Source organism: Aplosporella prunicola (genome assembly GCF_010093885.1).
Source record: "Aplosporella prunicola CBS 121167 unplaced genomic scaffold K452scaffold_9, whole genome shotgun sequence".
NCBI lineage: Eukaryota > Fungi > Ascomycota > Dothideomycetes > Botryosphaeriales > Aplosporellaceae > Aplosporella > Aplosporella prunicola.
In genome coordinates, this window is record NW_022983537.1 from 261,608 (window position 1) to 281,996 (window position 20,389).

The 20,389-nt window shown below is 57.8% G+C and overlaps 12 protein-coding genes across 12 annotated transcripts; 6 read left to right on the top strand and 6 right to left on the bottom strand.

The window, feature by feature from the left end:
- Positions 1-83: 83 nt before the first annotated feature.
- K452DRAFT_296990 (uncharacterized protein) lies at positions 84-1,302 on the top strand (the record flags this gene model as incomplete). Its single annotated transcript, XM_033541975.1, has 3 exons — positions 84-260; positions 315-599; positions 649-1,302. 3 exons carry the CDS (start codon positions 84-86, stop codon positions 1,300-1,302), a joined length of 1,116 nt encoding a protein of 371 aa, XP_033398925.1.
- Positions 1,303-1,545: 243 nt separating this feature from the next.
- On the bottom strand, positions 1,546-2,310 carry K452DRAFT_307387 (uncharacterized protein; the record flags this gene model as incomplete). Its single annotated transcript, XM_033543066.1, has 1 exon — positions 1,546-2,310. One exon carries the CDS (start codon positions 2,308-2,310, stop codon positions 1,546-1,548), a length of 765 nt encoding a protein of 254 aa, XP_033398926.1.
- A 613-nt stretch (positions 2,311-2,923) lies between these two features.
- K452DRAFT_167654 (uncharacterized protein) lies at positions 2,924-3,709 on the bottom strand. The gene has a single exon (XM_033535749.1). It carries the CDS (start codon positions 3,494-3,496, stop codon positions 3,044-3,046), a length of 453 nt encoding a protein of 150 aa, XP_033398927.1. The 5' UTR covers positions 3,497-3,709; the 3' UTR covers positions 2,924-3,043.
- Positions 3,274-4,236, top strand: K452DRAFT_268565 (uncharacterized protein; the record flags this gene model as incomplete). Its single annotated transcript, XM_033538897.1, has 2 exons — positions 3,274-3,949; positions 4,119-4,236. The coding sequence occupies exons 1-2, from the start codon at positions 3,621-3,623 to the stop codon at positions 4,234-4,236; spliced, it is 447 nt and encodes a 148-aa protein (XP_033398928.1). The 5' UTR covers positions 3,274-3,620.
- Positions 4,237-4,652: 416 nt separating this feature from the next.
- Positions 4,653-6,515, bottom strand: K452DRAFT_296993 (uncharacterized protein; the record flags this gene model as incomplete). Its single annotated transcript, XM_033541976.1, has 1 exon — positions 4,653-6,515. The coding sequence occupies one exon, from the start codon at positions 6,513-6,515 to the stop codon at positions 4,653-4,655; it is 1,863 nt and encodes a 620-aa protein (XP_033398929.1).
- A 446-nt stretch (positions 6,516-6,961) lies between these two features.
- Positions 6,962-11,027, top strand: K452DRAFT_247600 (uncharacterized protein). Its single transcript, XM_033538067.1, has 5 exons — positions 6,962-7,142; positions 7,195-7,390; positions 7,440-7,944; positions 8,000-10,476; positions 10,530-11,027. Exons 1-5 carry the CDS (start codon positions 7,070-7,072, stop codon positions 10,825-10,827), a joined length of 3,549 nt encoding a protein of 1,182 aa, XP_033398930.1. The 5' UTR covers positions 6,962-7,069; the 3' UTR covers positions 10,828-11,027.
- Positions 11,028-12,062: 1,035 nt separating this feature from the next.
- K452DRAFT_350326 (uncharacterized protein) lies at positions 12,063-13,256 on the top strand (the record flags this gene model as incomplete). Its single annotated transcript, XM_033545649.1, has 2 exons — positions 12,063-12,756; positions 13,231-13,256. The coding sequence occupies 2 exons, from the start codon at positions 12,063-12,065 to the stop codon at positions 13,254-13,256; spliced, it is 720 nt and encodes a 239-aa protein (XP_033398931.1).
- Positions 13,257-13,493: 237 nt separating this feature from the next.
- K452DRAFT_167691 (uncharacterized protein) lies at positions 13,494-13,982 on the top strand. The gene is made up of 2 exons (XM_033535750.1): positions 13,494-13,528; positions 13,627-13,982. The coding sequence occupies exon 2, from the start codon at positions 13,659-13,661 to the stop codon at positions 13,896-13,898; it is 240 nt and encodes a 79-aa protein (XP_033398932.1). The 5' UTR covers positions 13,494-13,528; positions 13,627-13,658; the 3' UTR covers positions 13,899-13,982.
- A 938-nt stretch (positions 13,983-14,920) lies between these two features.
- Positions 14,921-15,580, bottom strand: K452DRAFT_225460 (lytic polysaccharide monooxygenase; the record flags this gene model as incomplete). Its single annotated transcript, XM_033536751.1, has 1 exon — positions 14,921-15,580. A coding segment is annotated over one exon (660 nt), but the record flags the coding sequence as incomplete, so codon positions are not given.
- Positions 15,581-16,142: 562 nt separating this feature from the next.
- Positions 16,143-16,750, bottom strand: K452DRAFT_225158 (uncharacterized protein; the record flags this gene model as incomplete). The annotated part of the gene is made up of 2 exons (XM_033536729.1): positions 16,143-16,559; positions 16,628-16,750. The coding sequence occupies 2 exons, from the start codon at positions 16,748-16,750 to the stop codon at positions 16,143-16,145; spliced, it is 540 nt and encodes a 179-aa protein (XP_033398934.1).
- Positions 16,751-17,131: 381 nt separating this feature from the next.
- On the top strand, positions 17,132-17,843 carry K452DRAFT_317415 (uncharacterized protein; the record flags this gene model as incomplete). Its single annotated transcript, XM_033544063.1, has 2 exons — positions 17,132-17,173; positions 17,240-17,843. 2 exons carry the CDS (start codon positions 17,132-17,134, stop codon positions 17,684-17,686), a joined length of 489 nt encoding a protein of 162 aa, XP_033398935.1. The 3' UTR covers positions 17,687-17,843.
- A 1,167-nt stretch (positions 17,844-19,010) lies between these two features.
- Positions 19,011-20,100, bottom strand: K452DRAFT_317416 (uncharacterized protein; the record flags this gene model as incomplete). The annotated part of the gene is made up of 2 exons (XM_033544064.1): positions 19,486-20,100; positions 19,011-19,395 (listed from the first exon to the last, which is right to left on the bottom strand). The coding sequence occupies exons 1-2, from the start codon at positions 19,962-19,964 to the stop codon at positions 19,011-19,013; spliced, it is 864 nt and encodes a 287-aa protein (XP_033398936.1). The 5' UTR covers positions 19,965-20,100.
- Positions 20,101-20,389: the final 289 nt, after the last annotated feature.

Genomic DNA, 20,389 nt, shown 5'->3' on the forward strand with positions numbered 1-20,389 from the left:
CGGCTCAATTTCTTCGTGTCTGTTCTTGGATTTGCTACAATAAAGACTCGAAGCTGTCTTCCGAGCGCCCAGTCATTGTCATCATGGGCTCCTTTGGTCACAATTTTCTTGACAGAGTACAAGAACTTTACTCTTCTGAGGGGAGTCGCCGCTGGAATCGTCTTTGTCGCGAAAATCACTGGGTTTTCCTGGATCAATTCTTCCTCTTTACTAGATGGAGTCAGGTTCTAAACGTTGTTGCCGACAACCTGGCATCTACGGTCTGTTTTGAGTAGAGCCCTACTGTCGGTCCGCCAATTAACATACGTGTATAGGAGGTCGTTGCGTACCAAAAGACGCTTCCAATTACGCCACTTGCCCGAGCTCTCCACATGGATATCGCTAGCACCATTGAGCTGCGAGAGCACATCCGCTTTCACAAAGATGTTATTCGCCAGATTAAATCTTGCGTTACCTCGGCCGCAGAGAGGAAACGGGGCTCCGGTTATGTTGTCGATGATTTGTTCATGCAGCGATTAAAAGGACTTTTTCATGTCCTGGAGCACTACGAGAGGTTGATAGAGACAACCCGAGAGCAGCTGCAGAATCTCCTGAGTCTGGTGAGATGCCGATCCTAACCCATCTCTTCGGCAAAGCTGACTGGTGAAGGTCTTCAATGCCGAGACCGTCGAGCAAGGAAAGCTAGTGTCTAGACTAACCGCCTTGGCTTTCGTGTTTATTCCCCTCTCTCTTGTTGCAGTGAGTTTTCTGACTGGTATCTTCAAGAACATTGAGAGAGCTAATGAGTATTTCGAACTGAAGACCGTCTTCGGAATGACTGAAGCGCACATCTCTCCGAAATGGTACGCCGCAAGCGCCGCACCAGTACTGATCCTCACTATTGCCGCGGCCTCCATCCTACCCCCAATATTCGACGCATGGGATAACTACCGCGTCCGCTTCACGCGAACCAACTCCACAGCAATCGAAGGGGCATCCCAATCCGAGCAAGCGCAAGCACGCGCCGCCAAAGAGCAACTCACAAGAGCGACGACATTCGAGCTCGAAAAGCACCGCCGTCGCCAGTCTCTGTCTAGCCAGACACACCTGCCAAGCAAGTCCGTCCAGAACCTTGCTGGCGCGCGGCTTTTTGGCGGCCCTGTGCAGGAGAACGCGGCGAGTGCCAAGTCCGCCCGCTATTCGGGGGCGACGATGAACGCGGCGCCGGTTTTTAGGGGCGCTAGTGAGGTCGAGAAACGTATGCGCGATACGCGTGGTAGAAGACGCTTGGATTATGATTCACCGAGCTGGTATCAGGTGTAGAGGAGGTTGGTGTTCGAGTGATAGTTCCAAATTACTTATCAAGGCCGTCTCTCATCCTATAGCAAGGCCAGTTCCCACCGTTACCCGCCCAAGGCAACACTCTGTTCTACATCCGCTAACCTATGATGATCACTTCATGGGTGGGTGTTTCGTCTGGACTGCAAATAACTACCAACAAAGAGTCGTCACGAACCGTTCTAATCAGCTCGCCAGTTTCGATTCCCGTCGTTCATTACCCCATGTTCATTTTGAGCAATATGGGTGCTTTGAACTGATACTCACTATCGAAGGTCGGTCATGACGATACTGATCAGTGCATTGTCTTTCGCAATGTAGTTTCCGTTCTGCATAACGGGCCTTAAAGTCCGCCTCGGAAAGCACGACTCTCAAATCCTCCCATCCGCGGCTCATGCCGACCATCTTGCATTGATGCTCGCTCTGCGCGTCCCACCAAGCCGGGAACAGGTCTGGCGTAAACCAGCGCATGGTAGCGAGGAAGTGCGCGAAGCCCGCGAAGCCCGCGAACCCGCTGCTCACGTTGCCGCTGAGGATGCTGTCGTGGTCGACGTTGCCGTGATGCTTGTGTTCGTCGTGCACGCGCAGCCGGTACGCGTCGATGAGCAGGGTGTAGGTGTCGGGACGGGAGCGGCCGTGCAGCCAAGTGCGGTCTTGGAGGCGGTGGAAGGGGTTCGGGATTGCGGCATCGAGGCTCTTTGGGCGGGCAGCGGTAGCGTGGGCGGGCGACGAAGAGGTGGTTGCGTGAGAAGTGCTTGACGGAGTCGCACTCGCGCTGGGCGGCGCAGTGTTTGTTGTGGATGAGCGCGCCGCCCCGGATTCCGTGGCTAGTTGCGCGCACGCCTTCGAGTGCGCCTTGTGGTGCGCCCGCTGGCAATGCCGGTTGCAGTACTGCGCGCTGTGGCATTTGGCGCAGGTCCTGAGGCCGGTGCCGGGCTTCTTGCACATGGCGCAGGTTGCGACGGCGCGGCGGCCGCCGCTGTTGTCGGCCATGCTGGAGAGCGTGTTGTGCGAGCTTTTGGGAGAGAGAGGAGTCGGCGGAAGAGAAAGACTGGCTTTCTGGAAAGTGAAACTGACGTGATGGCTTTGGTAGAAAGAAAAAGGTCGCTGTGTGAAGAGTGCAAACGGCGGTCTGTCAGTTGTTATGCGCACCTGGGAATGTGAAAGCAAACGATAACCTACCTACTTTTACCTAGCAGACTTTTTGTTAGCGTGTTAGTGATTGTTTGCTCACATCTATCCACCTGTCTTTCACCAGCAGCTTGGAAGTGGAAGTCGTTGCCTTTCCCATCCTGTTCAACGCTAGGCCGAAAACGGCAATTCACGGCATGCGCATACAACCAAGACTGGTTTTGATCTTTGAGTTGGTGAGAAACATTCGATCATTATGAAGGTGTTTGTCGTTCACCTGACTCCGCATTTGCACATTCTTACCGTTATGAAGCAAACTGTACATTATAAACAGTCAACAATAAAAGGCATCTGACTATAGTAAGTACTTCGCATAACATCAATATAAACCGGCACAAACGCGCAAGCCATCCGCCTAAACAAGACATAAAGCAAGCAGGTAGTAGCGAGACACGCCTAACATGCCAACGCCCAAGCAATAACTAGGTAGTAGAGGATACTTTTTCGCAGCAAGCAACCCCCAGCAGGGCGAAGCTCCTGTCTCACGCACCGGCAAATCTCCGCCTTGCATATACAACCTTAAACACGGGCACGCTCAACGTCCGCAGCACGCCTCGAAAGCAGCCCACGACGTGGCCGCGCAACACGTCAGGCAGGACGGGCTCGCAAACGGCAAAAGGGGGTGCGGGCGGGGCCCGTGCGCGCGTCGCAAGGACTCGCACGCTGCCGCGCATCGTGTACCTGAAACGGGCGGGCCGGGAGGCAACAACGCAGCGCCGAGCGAGCCGGTACAAGCGACGAATGAGCGGCAGGCGGAGGCAGCGGCGGGCCACGCACACGGGGGATCTGGGACGAGGGGGGAATGAGGCCGTCTGGGGCTGGGCCGCGCGCCCGTGACGGGCGCCAGTTGCTGCGACTTCCACCGCTCGCGAGTGAGTTCGCTCGCCTGATGTTCCAGCTTTCCATCTGTGCAGGGAAGCGGCGGTCCAGAAGCCGGCGCGCTGGGGAGCGCTCCCGAAGTTAAATCATGATGCTGGCGGCGGATCATCCCCTCTCTCTGATCAGGTATATAAAGGGAGGGAGGAGACCGTCGCCGAAGCTACCCCAAAGCACCAACACATCAATCACCTTCATTCAAACCAAACAAACAAACACCGCTCGTTTTAACAACCATGCCCTCGATCCGCGCCATCCTGTCCGTCGCCGCCGTGGCCATTGCCTCCGTCTCGGCGACGCTCGACCCCGCCACCAGCAACTCCAAGGGCAAGTACCCGGCCAGCCCCAACTGCTCCGCCACCAAGGTCAGCAAGGCCATCCAGGCCGCCGAGTGCGCCTACAACACGCGCGTCAGCGGCACCCAGACCTTTGCCGTCTTCAAGCAGGACCACCAGTACGACGGCAACAACGGCGCCCCGTACGGCACTTGCTCTGCCTACACGTGCACCGCCCCCGCTGACGGCGACCTCACCGCCGATGACGACTACTGGACCTTCTTCTGGAAGTGAGTTTTTGCCCTTGGTGTTGTTGTATTGGGGGATGTTTTGCCCCACTCACTCATCACTCCCCACCTCCCTCCCATCTCTTCCGTCCCTCCCTCGTGCTTTTAAGACGCTCCTCCCATGCGAACAACGCTCCCTCTGCAGGTTCTGTGTCTCTGACGGCGTGTGCAGCGACAACGGCTCCTCCAGCGGCGTCGGCACCACCTGCATCAAGGACCCCAGCTCGGGCGAGTGCGGCTGCGAGAACAGCGACGGCACCTTTGTCGTCGGCAGCTCGTCCTGCAAATAAACTGGCTGCTCTCTTGCATCGCCGTCATCAACGCGAGGAAGGAGAAGCGCTGGACGCCACGCCGGACGCAACGCCAACACGGCTTGACTGCAATGTTGTTTTGAACGATGATTTGGGAAGACGCAATGTGAAGGGTTGGTTCGATGTTAAGAAAATAAGAAACGTAGAAATGATTACTGAAAGCTGGTCTTTTCCTGAGCTGCAACGCGTCTTGCCGTGCTTGAGTGATGGGTGTGCTGAGCGCGTATACGCGAGGAATGAGAGAGTGTGAAATGAAGCGATAAAAGACGTCTAGGTTCACTATAAGCCAAACTCCAACGTGCGCCGTGATACTCGTACACTGTACGATCCCACCCCAAGCCCATACCGACCGACCGACCGACCGTGCGTCCGTGGTGTTAAACCCGCCATCCAAATCACGAATCAGACCACCGGCTGCCCCAGCCACCCTTGTTGTTGTTGTTCTTCTTCTCCGCGCCGGCATAGCTGCTCTCCTCCTCCTCCCACTTGAGGCGCTCCACCCTCCGGCGGGCCGAGAACGCCCGCGAGAACCGCCACGCCTCCGAGTCGGCCAGGTTCCACGCCTCGACCATCTCTTTGATCCGCACCATCTCCTTGACCTTGTTCTTCAGCGCCGCACGCGCCTTGTTCAGCAGCTCGCGCTCCTGCGTTAGCTCCTCCTCCGAGGGCACGACGCCGTCGGGCTTGGGCGGCGGGGGGCGGCGCTCCGGGCCTGGCACGGGGGTTTCCGACTTGCCGTCCGAGGGCGCGTGCGTTGGCAGCTCGAAGCCAAACACCCAGTTCAGGTCTTTGTGCGTCTCGCGCTCTGCTGTCAGCCACAGCGAGTTGTGCTGGCCGTGCTCTGAGGCCACTGCGGACTTGAACTGGCTGATACGGCTAGGGGCGCTTTTGCCTGTGCCCAGGAGCTCTTTGGTCACGCTCGTGATCCAGAGGTCGCGGTCTTTGACTTCGCGCCGCATGAACCGCGCGTCGATGTTGTCGCGCTGGTAGTGCAGCGATAGGAACGTGTACGGGTGCGGCACCGTCCCGATGGTGTAGAGTCCGGTTTCGTTGCGGTAGATCTGCATCAGCTTGATCTTCATCGGCGTGCTGGCAACGCATGGGTTGCAGCTGCGGTTGGGCGGGCAGGATGCGGGCATCGGCGACTCAGAACATTGCGTGAGGTTGCGCGCGATGTCGATGGCTTCCTCGGTGAGAGCGGTCATGTGAGTTGGCAGGGGCTTCACGATGGAGATGCCTTTGTCAAAGTTGTTTTGCCACACGGTGTGCAGGTGCGAGTTGACCAGCTGGGCGAGGGCGAGTAGGCCCTCAGCCTTGTTCTCGAGCTTCTTCGCGACCTCCCTGTAGTTTTCCTGAATGGCCTCACGGTCATAGAGCGCGACGGAATCACCCCGCTCGTCGACCCTGAAAGCTTCCTTGGGGATCGCGTCGATCATGCCCGTTTTCTCCTTGAGGGCAGGGTTGTTGAGCGCGGACTTGACTGCGGCATTGACATCTGCCTGGCTGCCAACGAACAGACCACTTTTAAGGGTCTCGTAGCGTGTCAGTGCCGGATATTCCCCGCGACGAAGGAAAGTGAGGAACGGATCCTGGTAAGGTGCCATGGGGAAGGTGAGCCAGTTGGTGAGAATGCCAGTGCCCATGTTGTCCCAAGCCAGCCAGCGCGCCATCTCAAGCTCCAATCTATCCAGTTCAGGCGTGCCGTGCAAGTTAAGCAGCTGCAATTGCTTGTAAAGCGGGTTGTTGGTCGCCTCGGCCCGGCCCAGAACGATGGGCTTGAAGCCCTGCGCCCACCAGGCTCTTCGCCACTGCAGCAGCAGCTTCTCCTCCGCCTCGCGAATCGCGGGCTCTTGCTTTACAGTTCCATCGTAGAATGTGTACACCGCCGGCCGGTTCGCCAGCGGCGGCAGCACCGACCGGTTTTCATCGAGGGTGATCTGCGACGAAAAAGGATTCATCCACTTCCAGTCGCTGTACCACTTGGACTCGCCGGCGGAGCTGTTGGCCTGGACAGGGGGCGCATGTGCGGCGGGAGCGAAGGGGTTGTAGGCCTGCGGGACCTTGGACAACGAGGGTATATGCGGGTTTTTAATCGTCTCTGCGACTTCATGGGCGGAAGGGACGTGATCAATGTTGGTCGGGCTGCCGAAAAGGAAGCATACGAGGAGGAACAATCCTATCGCAGCCAACACTCCCTGGTATCGGGTGTTTAGGCGGAAGTTGATGGGACGCCCGAAGAGCGTCTGCTGGGCGGGCATTGTGAAACAGGCGTGTCTACAGTGGCATCGACGCTGCGGTTGTTCGGAGAGCCAGAGAAGGGCTGGCGAAGGAGGGTGCGAACGGCTTGATGATCAAGCCCAAGGCTAATTTCGCGGCGAGGGGATAAAGGGGGCTGGCCAAGGAAAAGGTTAACGAGGGACAGGTCGAGCCAAAGAACGGCGGTTTCTACAACGGCGCGCAGGATAAAGCGCGGGCAAGAGTGATTGGGAAATCGTCGCCGCTGGTGTTGCGCGTCTCTCGGCCTTTCCCTGCACACCGCCCAGCCGGGGTCGAGCGCGTTAGTCGTGACCGTTCCATGCTTCATATGTAGAGAGATCGGCGGGTCACGACTTGCTGCCGCGGTGTTTCGGTCCCCGCAGCGCCGAAGTTCGGACGTCATCCCCAGATTTTTCGAAGCCTGAGAGCTGGCGGCCCATTGACTCATGCCACTTGCCTGATCTCCGCCCAAAACCACACAAAGTCAAAGGGCATACACCCTCACACTTGTTCGTTCTTCCTGTCTTTTTATTTTCCGCCACTGTCTGTTGCGACAATGGTGCAGAACGGCTCCGCCTCCGTCCTGCCGGACCCCACCGCCGACCTGCACTGGAGCAACTACCGGGGCGGTAAGTCTCGCGAGATTCCAATGCAAGCTTCCTGAAGCTGACCACGGTGCAGCAATCCACGAGATCTTCGCGGCCAATGCCCAGAAGCACCCTGAGAGGCCCTGCGTTGTCGAAACCGCGAGCGCCAGTGGCCCCGAGCGTGCCTTCACATACCAGCACATCAATGAGAGCTCAAATCAGCTTGCTCACCACTTCCTGCAACATGGCTGCGAGCGCGGCGACGTCGTCATGGTCTACGCCCACCGCGGGTCAGCAATTCCCACCCGTTTAAACGTCCAGTTGTCTGATCTGCCGTAGTGTCGACCTCGTCGTCGCATACATGGGTGCTCTCAAGGCCGGAGCAACCGTCAGCGTCCTCGACCCGCAATACCCGCCTGATCGCCAGACCATCTACCTCGAAGTCGCCAACCCTCGTTTCCTCGTACAGATTGAGCGCGCGACGGAGGAGGCAGGAAAGCTGCCGGACACGGTCAGGGAGTTCATCACCAAGAACTTGAGCCTCAAGGCCGAGGTTCCTGCTCTCAAGCTTCAGGATGATGGCACTTTGGTCGGTGGCCAAGTCGACGGCAAGGATTGCCTCGAGGCACAGGTCGCTGTTAAGAGCCAGTTGCCGGATGTGGTGGTCGGCCCCGACTCTATCCCCACGCTGAGCTTCACCAGTGGCTCGGAAGGCAGGCCGAAGGGCGTGCAGGGTCGTCACTTCTCCCTCACCTACTACTTCCCTTGGATGGCTGAGAGGTTTGGCCTGTCTGAAAACGACAAGTTCACCATGCTGTCCGGTATCGCCCACGACCCCATTCAGGTACACACCATCTATCCCCGAACTACGTCCGAATCAGGATGCTCACTATCGACAGAGAGATATCTTCACCCCTCTCTTCCTCGGCGCTCAACTCCTTGTTCCTAGCAGGGATGACATTGCTCACGAACTTCTCGCTGAGTGGATGCGCAACCACAAGGCCACTGTCACCCATTTGACGCCTGCCATGGGTCAGATTCTGGTCGGTGGTGCCTCCGCTGTCTTCCCTTCTCTCCACCACTCCTTCTTCGTCGGTGATGTATTGATCAAGAGAGACTGCAGGAGGCTGCAGGAGCTGGCTCCCAATGTTCGCATTGTCAACATGTACGGAACCACTGAGACCCAGCGAGCCGTCTCCTACTTTGAAATCCCCAGCAAGACCGATGATCCCGCGTTCCTTGACACCATGGGTGATATCATTCCCGCTGGCAAGGGTATGCTCGATGTTCAGCTGCTCGTTGTTGACCGCGAGAACCGCAACCGGATTTGCGAAGTCGGCGAGCAAGGTGAGCTTTTCACGCGTGCTGGTGGTTTGGCTCAAGGCTATCTTGGCAATGATGAGACCACTGCCAAGCTGAACGAGTCCAAGTTCATTTCCAACTGGTTCCTGGATCCCCAGCAGTGGGCCAAGCAGGATGAGGAGCAGGCTGCTGCTTCCGGTAAGCAGGAGCCATGGCGGCAATTCTACCAGGGTCCCCGTGACAGGCTATACCGGACCGGTGACTTGGGTCGCTACACTGCTGATGGAAACGTCGAGTGCACTGGTCGCATTGACAACCAGGTCAAGATCCGTGGTTTCCGTATCGAACTGGGCGAGATTGACACCCACCTGTCGCGTCACCCGCTCATCCGTGAGAATGTGACTCTGGTCCGCAGGAACAAGGATGAGGAGCCTACGCTGGTCAGCTACATCGTTCCCGAGATGAAGCGTTGGTACGAATGGCTCCAAGAGAAGGGCATCGCAATTGACGAGTCCATCGATGATACGATGGCTGGTATGCTGAAGAAGTTCAAGCCTCTGTCGGACGACTGCAGGAACTTGTTGAAGACCAAGGTCCCCTCCTACGCTGTTCCTAGCGTTTTTGTCCCTCTTTCTCGTATGCCTCTCAACCCCAACGGTAAGATTGACAAGCCGGCGCTTCCTTTCCCTGAGCCGGAAGATCTGCTCAAGGCCTCTGGCAGGAGGTATTCGCAGATCGCTGCTGCCATGACTGAGACCCAGAAGACAGTTGCGTCGATTTGGGGCGAGCTGCTTCCCAATGTCTCTGCCAAGATGTTGACGCCCGAGTCCAACTTCTTCGAGGAGGGTGGCCATTCGATTCTGGCCCAGCAGATGCTCCTGAAGGTCCGTAGGCAATGGAAGGGCACCGACGTTCCCATGAGCGTCATCTTCTCTTCGCAGACTCTCGAGGCTTTTGCTGAACAGATTGACCGTGCGCGTGACCCCGCTGGCCTGCGTCTGGATGCCGCCCCGGCTGTGGAAGATCTCAAGGACGAGGCTTACTCTGCTGACGCTCGTGAGCTGGCTCAACAGCTGCCCAAGTCCATCCCTTCGGGCGAACTGAACTTCTCGCAGCAGATCACTGTTTTCCTGACTGGCGCCACCGGTTTCCTTGGTTCTTACCTTTTGCACGACCTCCTCAACCGCAACACCAGGGTCATCGCACACGTCCGTGCCAAGGATTCCAAGGCCGGTTTGGAGCGTATCGTTCAGACTTGCAAGGCTTACGGTATCTGGTCTGAATACTGGAGAGACCGTCTGCACTGCGTTGTCGGTGACCTGACCAAGCCTAACCTTGGTCTCTCCCAGGACGCTTGGGAGAACGTCGCAAACGAGGCGGACGTCATCATCCACAACGGCGCTCTTGTCAACTGGATGCAGCCGTACTCCAGCCTTCGTGCCGCCAACGTCCTCAGCACCATGTCGGCCATCTCGCTCTGCACGAGCGGCAAGCCCAAGCACCTTGGCTTCGTTAGCTCCACCTCGACACTCGACAGCGAACACTACGTCAAGCTGTCCAAGGACAGCGTTGCCAACGGTGGCAAGGGTGTGCTCGAGGCCGATGACTTGGAGGGTAGCCGCAAGGGCCTGGGCACGGGATACGGACAGTCCAAGTGGGCCAGCGAGTACATTGTGCGCGAGGCCGGCCGTCGCGGTCTCAAGGGTGCCGTCATCCGTCCCGGCTACGTCACCGGTGACCCCAAGTCTGGTACTTCCATCACTGACGACTTCCTCATCCGCCTGTGGAAGGGCTGCCTGCAGCTCAAGGCGCGTCCCGATATCACCAACACGGTCAACCAGGTTCCTGTCACGCACGTTGCCCGCGTTGTCGTTTCTTCGACGATCCACCCTCCGGCTTCGCCTCTTGGTGTTTCCCAGGTCACCGGCCGCCCTCGCCTTACGTTCAACGAGTTCGTGGGTGCCCTGGAGACGTACGGCTACAATGTGCCGAAGGTGTCGTACGAGGAGTGGCGCGATGCGATGGAGGAGTATGTCGCCAGCTCCATCGATGGCAAGCAGGAGGAGCACGCTCTGTATGTTCTATATTTAATACCCGTTGAAGATGACGTAAAGCTAACATGCCCAGGCTTCCCCTCTTCCACTTCGTCACGGGCGACCTCCCCAGCGACACGATCGCCCCAGAGCTGGACGATGCCAACGCGGCCGCCGCGCTCAAGGTTGACGCCAACTATACGGGCGAGGATCTCTCGGCCGGCGGCGCAGTCACCGAGGACATCATCGGCAACTACCTGGCCTACCTCGTTGCGGTCGGCTTTTTGCCGAAGCCGGAGAAGGCGGGCGAGCGCGAGCTGCCGTGGTTTGAGCTCAGTGCGGAGCAGAAGGAGGCGCTTGGACGGATTGGTGGACGTGGTGGCAATGCGTAGGTTTGCGGTGGTGTGAGTGAATATTTGGATTTGTGGAGGGTTTAGGCGGGTAAGTGGGATGGGATAGAGTGGGGTTTGGAAAAATATACTTGTGTATATGTATACCAGCTGTGAGTGGGAGGACTGTTTCCATTCAATATGTGGTGTATATGTTTGGGTAGGTGGGGTGGAAAATCTAGGAATCGCTTGTATGTGCATGGAATGTCTGTACCACGAAATGTGCCTACCTATTTAAGTTCGCCCTTCACCCAGCATCAAACTTATTCACTCTAAACAACTCACACCAAACATTTCGACTACTCAATACAACATGACAAACCACTCAGATGAGAAGCCAGTCTTCTGGCTCTGCGGAACTGCTCCGCAACACACGCCTTCTTGAAAGCCTGGCCTTGGACAATGATCTCCTACAGACACCCCGGCTGTCCAGTTAGGCAGAATGCTTTCTCTCAAGCCCGGTGGCTAGACCATCTACCTCATCGCTAGATATATTATAAGTAATAAGTAATAATGGCAAAAGTGTGCTGATGAGAGACATGAATTGTTTGTGGCGCGGATAGACAGCTTCGTGGTGTAGTGCTGTGTGATACCATGGTAGTAGTAAATTATCGGAAGTATAGGCATTCCTTGGGCAGTATTGATTCTGTTGGTGTTGAGAGGAGATGCTCCTGGGATTGCGGACCGACACATGTGGTGACCGCATTGATCTTTCAGAATCGGATGATTAGAAATGAATGTTCGCTTGAAATTTGCTTGAGATGAGTAAAGCTGTTCTTAGACTAGAGCGGCAACCTGCGTCAGCCAGACATTTAGCAATATTAAAAGAGTTCAAAACGGCGTACGCAAAATACTACCACCGCTCCTCGCACGGCGAGAGAAATTAAGAATTGCCGTTTTCGGTATAGCGTTGAAGACAAGGGTGTTACAAGTTGACGGCAGAATCTGACCGCCTGATTTGTTTTTACTGTACTACAAAAAGCACTGATGAGCTCAAAACTTCCGCGAGGAAAGGAACCTAAGGTAGTCACAGACGGACGGCTACAAGCGCTGCTTCTCTAAGCAACAACGACTTCTTTGACAATCAAGCGGTAGTTGCCCTTCACCTTGTCAGCAGCGGAAAGAGCGATCTTTGTGTTTGCTACACCTACAAATAGCCGCTGCCACTTTTCTTTCCTCCTCCAACAACTACAATCTCCCCAGGCTTTCTTGATACCACACTACCAAATCGTGCAACTATGGCCGACACCAACGGTACCAACCCTGGGACTTGTTCCACTTGCAAGAAAGCTTCCCCCGATCTCAAACGTTGCGCCAAATGTCACACTGAGCAATACTGCAACCGCGACTGCCAGAAGGCGCATTGGAAGACCCACAAGAAAGTGTGCGCCATGCGTGCGGGCCAAACCCCAAACCCCAGCACCTCCACTCCCGGAAACGCAGCCCTGGCGCCAAAGAACCTTGACACGGCCATTGCCCAGCCGTTCCACTGCCTTGACGACCAAACCTGGCTTCACGGGCGCTCGGAGCGAGACACGTACAAGCTCCTCATCGACTCCTACCGCATCCGCATGAACGACCAGTACAACATGGAAGGCGACATCGACAACGACTGCGTCATGAGCGGCAACGTGTCCAGCAGCATCCGCGGCTTCGAGCGGTACCTACGGCTGCTGCACCGACGGGCCCCGAACCTCCTCCCGCCGTGGTGGAACAGTCAGAAGGAGCAGGAGTGCAAGAGCGCTGGCATGCGGAGCAGTGCGTGGGAGAGCCTCAGCGCTTGCCCTGAGAAGAGCGACTTCATTGAGCACTATGGGGACTCGATGATGCCGATGCAGTTGAGGATGTTCAATGAAAGTGTGTATGGCAATGCGCCTGGTGGGTCCAGCGGCGAGGGCATGAGGAAGATGATGATGATGCAGGAAGCGGGCGGTAATGGTGAGGGCATGCACTCGGATACTGTCGATATCAGTGCGATGTTGGCTGGTTTGGTGGGTCGCCGTTGATTTGTGGTCGAATGCCTTTCCCGACGGATACCCTTAACTGGGTACTGATTCAGAGCATTTCTGGTTCGCATCTTAAGAGATCAGACCCCTAATAGATACTCTTGTACTGTTGAGAAGGAGGCATACTAAGGCAGTATCTTACGTAATCCAAGATAAAGAAGTTACACTGCTACCTTAGTCTCAATCAAAGAGTATCATTCTCCATATCTCAGTACTTCTTATCCAGATACTTCTCAGTGATGTTTGCACGACAGTACAACAAGTACCCATCCTCCCCATCTTTTTCCCCTACCGGCATTTACCCTTCACCTAAACCACTTAAGTCTCCTGACTGATCTTTCAAGCGGCCTCGCCCATTTTCTGTGAGCTAGAGTTTCAGCTCAGCAAGCAATAACTCTAGCCATCCAAACATCCCTATTAACTTAAGCTCTAGTACACACTCGTCCACTAACCCAAACCCAACCACAACCCCAACAGCACGTATACACACCAACCACATACTCAGTATTTACTAACTCCTCAACGCCCACCCCGCCTTCCCTTTCCCTCCCAACAACAACCACAAAACCACCCACCCACATCCACACCAACCACTCGACCAACCAACACACGCACCCAGCCAACCAACCACACCCGACCCACACAATCACGGATACGTGCCTCCTTCCTCCATCGCCTTCATCCAAGCAAGTCGTCGGGTACAACTTTCCTGCAACGTTTAACACCCACCACCCCCAACCCAACCCCCCGCCTACACTCAGGATCAGAAAAAGCATGCGCTGATGCGAAACGCCAGGCTGTGGGGGGTCGTTAAGGTTTCTTAATAGTATGCGCTATCATTGCCTCATGGTGGTGCTGCTCATTACCACCACCGCCGCCACCGCAAATCGTCCACCTCAGCAGCTAGGATATAAGCCATGTCAGATGGGCGAACGGCCACGTAGTGCGGCAGCCGCGTCTCACCCGCATAAGAGAGAAGCTTTGTTAAGAAGAAGGAAGGGCAGTAAGTACATCGAGAGCCATCGAACAAGCGTAGGAGCGTATAAAGGCTGGGGAGTGCGAAAATAGTGCTGACTGCTGAAGGCCAAGGAACGTTCGTTGCATTTCATATCTGGCTGAAAGAAAAGAAAAGAAAGGCTACCTCTAATAGCGTCGTCGTCGTCCGGCCATGTGTTGCCTGCCAATGCCAATACCAATGCCAGATGCCCTCCCCATCCCTCCCCATACCTCCCCCCCTAAGCCTCCACAATAGCCCCATCCCTGCACCTCGTCCCCTCCGCAACGCGTCCCATATCGACCCAGCCGCCATGATCACAGACCAAAAAGCCATCCTCGCCCTTACACTTAAACGTGCCGTCGGTATCGCAGTCGCCGAACGGACGGGCGCGGACATGGCGGTCGTCGCGCCCTTTGCCGGCTTCGAAGGGCAGGCACATCATCCCGTCCGCGACGGGGTGGGGGTCCCGCCATTCCCACGCTGAGTTGCTTGCGGGGGCGCAGGTGAAGAAGCGGTCGGGGGACGCGCAGAGGAAGGCGCCGGGCGTGCAGGGGGGGTTGGTGGGGGGGTTGGGGAGGTAGGGTGGGTGTGGGGAGGAGGTGTTGGGGTTGTTGTTGTTGTTGCCGCTGTTGTTGCCACCGTTATTTTCACCACTGCTGCCACCAGTAGTAGTAGTGCTAGTGGCAGTGGTAATAGTAGAGGAAGTGCTGCTCTTGCTCGTTGTCATCGTCGCCGTGCTCGCGTACAGCGACCGCGACGCCGAGCACACGGTCGTGCACGCGTTGATGGGGCCACACGCATCTCCAGACGCGCAGTTGCACGCCACAACCGGCTTCGTGCACGTTTCGGCGGGAAGGGGCGCCGTGAAGATGCTTGTTGCGATGGGGACGGAGGTAGTGCAGCTGCTAGACGCCGCTGCAGCCGACATCTCGGCGAAGCCCGCGGGCGTAGCGTGTTGTTTCTTGGTCGTGGAGGTGGAGGTCTGTTTGGAGTTGGGGGACGCAGCGGCTTTGCCTGGAGAGGCGTTGTTGGAGCTGGAGCCAGAACCAGCGGGGCAGGCCGGGTCAGGGAGTTCGCAGTTGCCCTTGGCGGCGGGGGAGGAGGCGGTTGCGTCGCCATTGTACTCGACGTCGTCGCCGGGGTTGGGGTAGACAATGTCGACGCCCTCGGTGGAGCGGCAGCTGTTGATGCTCGAGATGCCGGCGACGTACAGGTTGGGCAGGCCGCAAAGGCTGGAGCTGTTCCCGCTGCTGGCGTTGTCGTCGCCACGAATGCGCACCGCCGCGCAGTTCATGTAGAACTCGCGGTTGCCGGAGTGGTTGATCCACGTCCACGCGAACAGCGCCTTCCCGCTGGGCGCCTTCTTCGGAATCGTGAAGTTGTACGTCGCCTCGCCGCGGGCCGGACAGCCGCCCACGACGCTCTTGATGACCTTGAACGTCTCGCCCTCGTCGTATGATAGCGCGAGCTGGCAGCTGCCGCCCCCGTGGTTCGCCGACCCCTCGAGCATCATGTTATACGTCTCGCCGGCTGTGTAGTTTGCGCTGACCGGCGCCGAGGCGGCTTCCTGTACTCCCTGGCATGGGAAGTTGGAGCCGTCGCCCTGCAGCGGCGATTTGATGTCGTAGTCGCGGACGGCCGCATTGGTGGCTCTAGGGCTGTCCCACGGCTCGGGGTCCGTCATGGCCATGTGGGCGTAGGATAGGGGGGCATGGAGGAGGGATGCGCAGAGAATGGAGCGTAGAAAAACCATCTTGGCCCAAGGCATTGCGGTTGGCGCAATGGGATCGAAGTAAAATGGATAGATAGAGCCCCAATGGCACTCCGACAAGAAGGAAACGCACGACTTAAATCATATTCAGCAAGGGCAGACGCGGGAGCCACCTCCTGCGCGCGCAAGAGCCTGGGCAGTGGGGAGACGTGTTGGGGAAATCCGTAGCACCAGGGCCTGGGCTCGGCGCTGGGATGATCAGTGTCTTGCGTGATTGGGCAGCTTGTGACTTTTCCATAGCTGCGAGTCGCTGCGGTCGGCTTCTTCAACGCCGCGTGTGGTGTTTCGAGGTACATTCTTCACGCGGGAAGTGCCACCAGGAATGCTCCGCTCGGCCCTGCCCGGTAGCCTCCTCGCGCGCGTACCTCGCCCTGTCAGCAATCCACGGGTCACCAGGTATTCGCCTTTACTCACTGCCACGAGACCACGTACGTCGTTGCACACGCGGTTTCGAGCTGGCTGGGTCAACATAGCAGTCTCATAACATATGTCTCCCATCTGACATAGTCGCGTATCCCTGTCGATGCCACGGCCAGACAAGTGGTCACTCCTTGATCAAGAACTCCTCGATATCCTTGTCGCTCTCGGCCTCGGCCTCGGCCTGCAACTTCTGCTCATGCTTCTCCAGCGCGTCCCGCACGAACTTCCTCTGCCGCAGGCGCGCGGCGCGCCCCCACTCGCCGGGGCGGACCGCGCTCTCTTCCTCACTGCTATCATCGTCGTCGCTGTCGACGCCGGGCAGCGCGATCTTGGGCTTGCGGCTCTTCTTCGCTCCCACACGCAGGTCGTTGGCGTCCGCGAGTTCTTCCGCCCGCGCCTGCCGCTTGGCCTCGGCATCCTGGTGCTCGAGCTGCTTCAGTTGGCGGTGCGCGCCCAGCTTGACCAGCCACTGGCGCAGCAGGAGGTAGCCGCCGATGATGACAACGAGGCGGATGTAGTCTTTGGGACCGAGATTGTTGAACTAGATGGACACGGTGTCAGTAGTCGTAGCTCGAAAGAAGAAGAAGACGAAGAAGCGTGAGCGCGCACGGCTTTGGACGTTTGCGTGGAGAGGTTATCGCCCCAAGTGGAGAGCAGCGTCATGATGTCCGGGGAAGGCGGCTGGTGCGCATTGGCGGCGCGTGCGTTGGGGAGGTGCTGGTCGGCGGCCATTTTGCGATCTTTGCACTGCTTTGCTCTTTGTGACGCAGACTGCTTGGACAGGAACGTGAGAAGGAAAAAAGTCCAGCTTAGCTTGAGGATGCCGCGCGCGAGGTGGTGAAAGAAGCCACCCGGCAGGCGACGCAGGCCAAGACCCCTGTCTAGCGCCCGTTCCGCACCCGCGCCGACATCATCCTTCCGACGCGTCGTCGCGACCCAGTTCTCTCGACACAACAATTCGATACAATCCAATCCACCCACAGCTGCGCGCTCCGCTCCGCAACCAGCCACTGCGAGTGCTATCCACCTGTTGCTCACTCCACCACCACCACTATCATCACCACCGTCACCAAACAAGTCAAACCGTTCAAACAACCCAAACACACAACCAAAATGGCCAGCACGCCCACCGACCCCAGCACCACCAAGGAAGAAGTACGCTCCCATCCCCTCCCCCACCCACACCCACACCCACGCACCCCACTAACATCCCGACCACAGGCGCTCAAATCCGCCCTCTGGCTCTCCCTCGGCGCCCACATCGACGACACCTGCCTCCACCACGCCTTCAGCACAACGCCGCAATTCATCGGCGCCTTCACCGAGCTCGTCTACACGCAGATCCAGTCCGCAGCGCGGGACCTGGCGGCATTCGCACGCCACGCCGGCCGCGCCCAAGTGCGCACCGAAGACGTGTTGCTGCTTGCGCGGCGGAACGAGGGCCTTGAAGGCTTGTTGATGGGGTTTGTGGAGGAGTTGAGGAAGGAGGAGGGCGGGTCTGGGGGCGCGGGACGGAGGACCAGTGCCGGAGCGGCCAGAGGTGGGGTTAGGAAGAGGGGCGGTGCTGCTGGGGCGGCTGCGGGCCGTGGTGGCGCGGGCAGAGGGCGCGGTGCTGGGAGGGCGAGGGGCCGTGGGAGAGGGCGCGGGAAGGCTGCTGCCGCTGAGTGAGTGGCCACGCTGCTTGCTGGTGCGTCGCTCTCTCCCCCACCATACTCCCAATGCACCACCGCCCCGCCAGCCAGCCAAGCAATCCACCTCTCACCCATCCACCCGTCACGCGCCGCACTCTTATCCACGACAGCAAGCTCTCCGCCCATCAGCACAACCGCAAGACTGGGCACAGCAAAAGCAAGAACCCAAGCAGGCTTGGGCAAACAAGCAGAGATTTCCACGCGACACACACACACACACACACACAAACACACACACACACACACACACACACACACACACAAATCAGCCAGCGCACCACGCGCCCTATATCCCATGCGCCCTAAACCCACAAGCCAGCAGACCAACGCACCGGCCTCGACGGCAAACGAAACCAGCACGGTGCCCACAAAGCCAGGCACTGATTGGGAGTCTGCACACCCGTACCTAGCACAGCAAGCGCTAGACCAGGCGCTCCTGATTCCAGCGGCGCAGGCGGGAGGGGGATGCGCAGGGGGATATTGGAGAGATAACGAGATAATCATACGGTTAAGGAGGGGAAGATGGAAATCACGGCTAAACAGGAGAATTATGGACAATATGGTTAAGCAGGCACGCACAGGCGCGTGCGGATGCGCATATTGCAGTGTGCGTCTCGCGCGTGTGCTAAAAACGACCAGAAATAAAGATAGCAGCATACAGACACGGTCACAGACACGGACAGAGACGGCTAAAACAATTACAATATACACCCCTAGGTAGCCAGCACTCGCAATAGAAGCGCACATTGGAAGTCAAGCACGCACAAGTCAAGCACTCAGCACAGCACAGCAAAACACACCAGCTCTCAAAATCAATATTCTTCATTACGCTCATCCATTCATTAGGTGGTGTGGTGTGGTACTGGGGTGATCCAATCCCCCATCTCACCCTCTAGCTCAGCCGGGCTCGCTCCTCTGCGCAACGCAATCATCGCGGCAATCCAAGCTTTTACCTCTGGATTGCGTTACTGCGGCAGATTGAAGCACCCGGTCGAGGTCATGAACCGCGCCGCAGCGCGGTGGTGGTATACTGCTGCAATTTCATAATACACGGCGCCCCTGGTGGGGGCGCGACATTAGGCGTAGTGGGTGGTGGTTTTGTTGTTGATGGTTGTTGTTGTGGAGATTGCTATTTGTGGAGACGGTGTGGTGTAACAATCGCGTGATGGAGCTGGTGATGGCGGTGCTATTCTAAACGGCGACGGCGGCGGCGGCAGCGGTAGCGGTAGTGATGGATTTCGCGGCGGCAGGGACGTCGTCGCCGTCGTCGTCGTCGGGGAGGTTTCGAACACAGCAGTGGCTTAATAAGCGCTCTTATCGTAGCCGTAAGGGTTACCCATAGCGGTGCCAGTAGGCTGGGTGTAGTAGCCGGAGGTGCGGTTATCGGGCTTGTAGTTGCCGCCGTAGTTGTTGTCGTTTGCGCCGACGGTAGAGCCGGTGTAAGCCGTGTCGGCGCTAGGGCGCGTGTCGACGTTGTTAGTGGGAGCGAGCGAAGCGGGAGCACCGGCGCCATACGTTCCGAGTTCCGAGTCCGGGCTCTTGGGCGCCGTCTTGTTGCGCTTCCAGAAGGGGCCCTTGCCCGTGCCCGACGTGTAGTTGTTGGCCGGCGACGGGCCGAAGCGGCTTTCCTTCTTGTGGCGGCGGGCCAGGAAGAACTCGACAACAGCGCAGAGGAGGAACAGCACGCTGTGCGGGGAGTGTTAGCAATCTTTTTTGTCAGGGAGGCCCTAGGGGTGTAGTGTGGCCATGTGATTTTTTAGTTTGGTTCCGACTTACGCTCCAATGATCGAGACGGCGCAGCAGGCCTTGTTGAACATGCAGGCCGTGCCGAACCGGGCTTGGTAGGTAGCGTTCTCGCCGTTGTTCACGCCGAAGCCCTTGCTGCCGTAGCCCTCGCCCGTCTCGGCATTACCCTTGCCCAAGGGCGTGTCGATGGTGCCGGTGCAGGCGCCCAGGCCGTCACGCGTCAGGACGGCCAGGGCAATAAAGGCGCCGCAAAAGGCAACGTCGAGGACCATGCACAGGAAGGCCAGGAAGCTAACGCCGCCAAAGCACGGCGTCAGGACGCAGGCCACGAGGGTGTAGAAGACGCCGGCGCCGGAAATGCCTTCGACGGCCTTTTCCCACGTCGGGATGGGACGGTCCCGGTCGGACAGGACGGCGAGGAAGTACGAGTAGAAGCCGAGAACGATGGCGGCGCAGCAGAAAGCCAGGCCATACGGGATGGTCCCGAAGACGCGCGCGATGAAACCCATGCTGCGTGAGTGGGTGAGAGATGTGCGTTTCAGTTCGTGTATTGGACAGGAGAGAGGCGGCGCGCGGGGAATGCGAGGGATTTGAACGGGCGACAGAGACAGCCAACCGAAGGGGGTGTGGGCAGCTTGACGAGCCTGAAAGTTGCGGTAAGGCCAGAAAGGCCGGTCCCTTCCCTAATAAACGGCAGCGAGCATGTAAAATGACGCAGCATCACGGCGCACGCTGGCCCTTGACCCTGCAGAAGGCAGGGAAGCTTAAACCCCATGCCCACTTGCTCCCCTGTCTCTTCCCTGCTGATCGACCGAACCGCGTCATGCTCGTGGCGTCGGGCGGCTTGTGGCGCTTCTAGATGATTCAGGCCAAGCCGAAAATCTTAGTGACCGATACCTGATAACGCTGCCTTTTCCTCCAGTCTCGACAACAC

Coding starts and splice junctions, on each gene's coding strand:
- K452DRAFT_167654 (XM_033535749.1), bottom strand. CDS start 3,496: ATGATCCGCCGCCAGCATCATGATTTAACTTCGGGAGCGCTCCCCAGC.
- K452DRAFT_247600 (XM_033538067.1), top strand. CDS start 7,070: ATGGTGCAGAACGGCTCCGCCTCCGTCCTGCCGGACCCCACCGCCGAC. Junction 7,391..7,439: donor ATGGTCTACGCCCACCGCGG/GTCAGCAATTCC, acceptor GATCTGCCGTAG/TGTCGACCTCGTCGTCGCAT. Junction 10,477..10,529: donor AAGCAGGAGGAGCACGCTCT/GTATGTTCTATA, acceptor TAACATGCCCAG/GCTTCCCCTCTTCCACTTCG.
- K452DRAFT_167691 (XM_033535750.1), top strand. CDS start 13,659: ATGCGCTATCATTGCCTCATGGTGGTGCTGCTCATTACCACCACCGCC.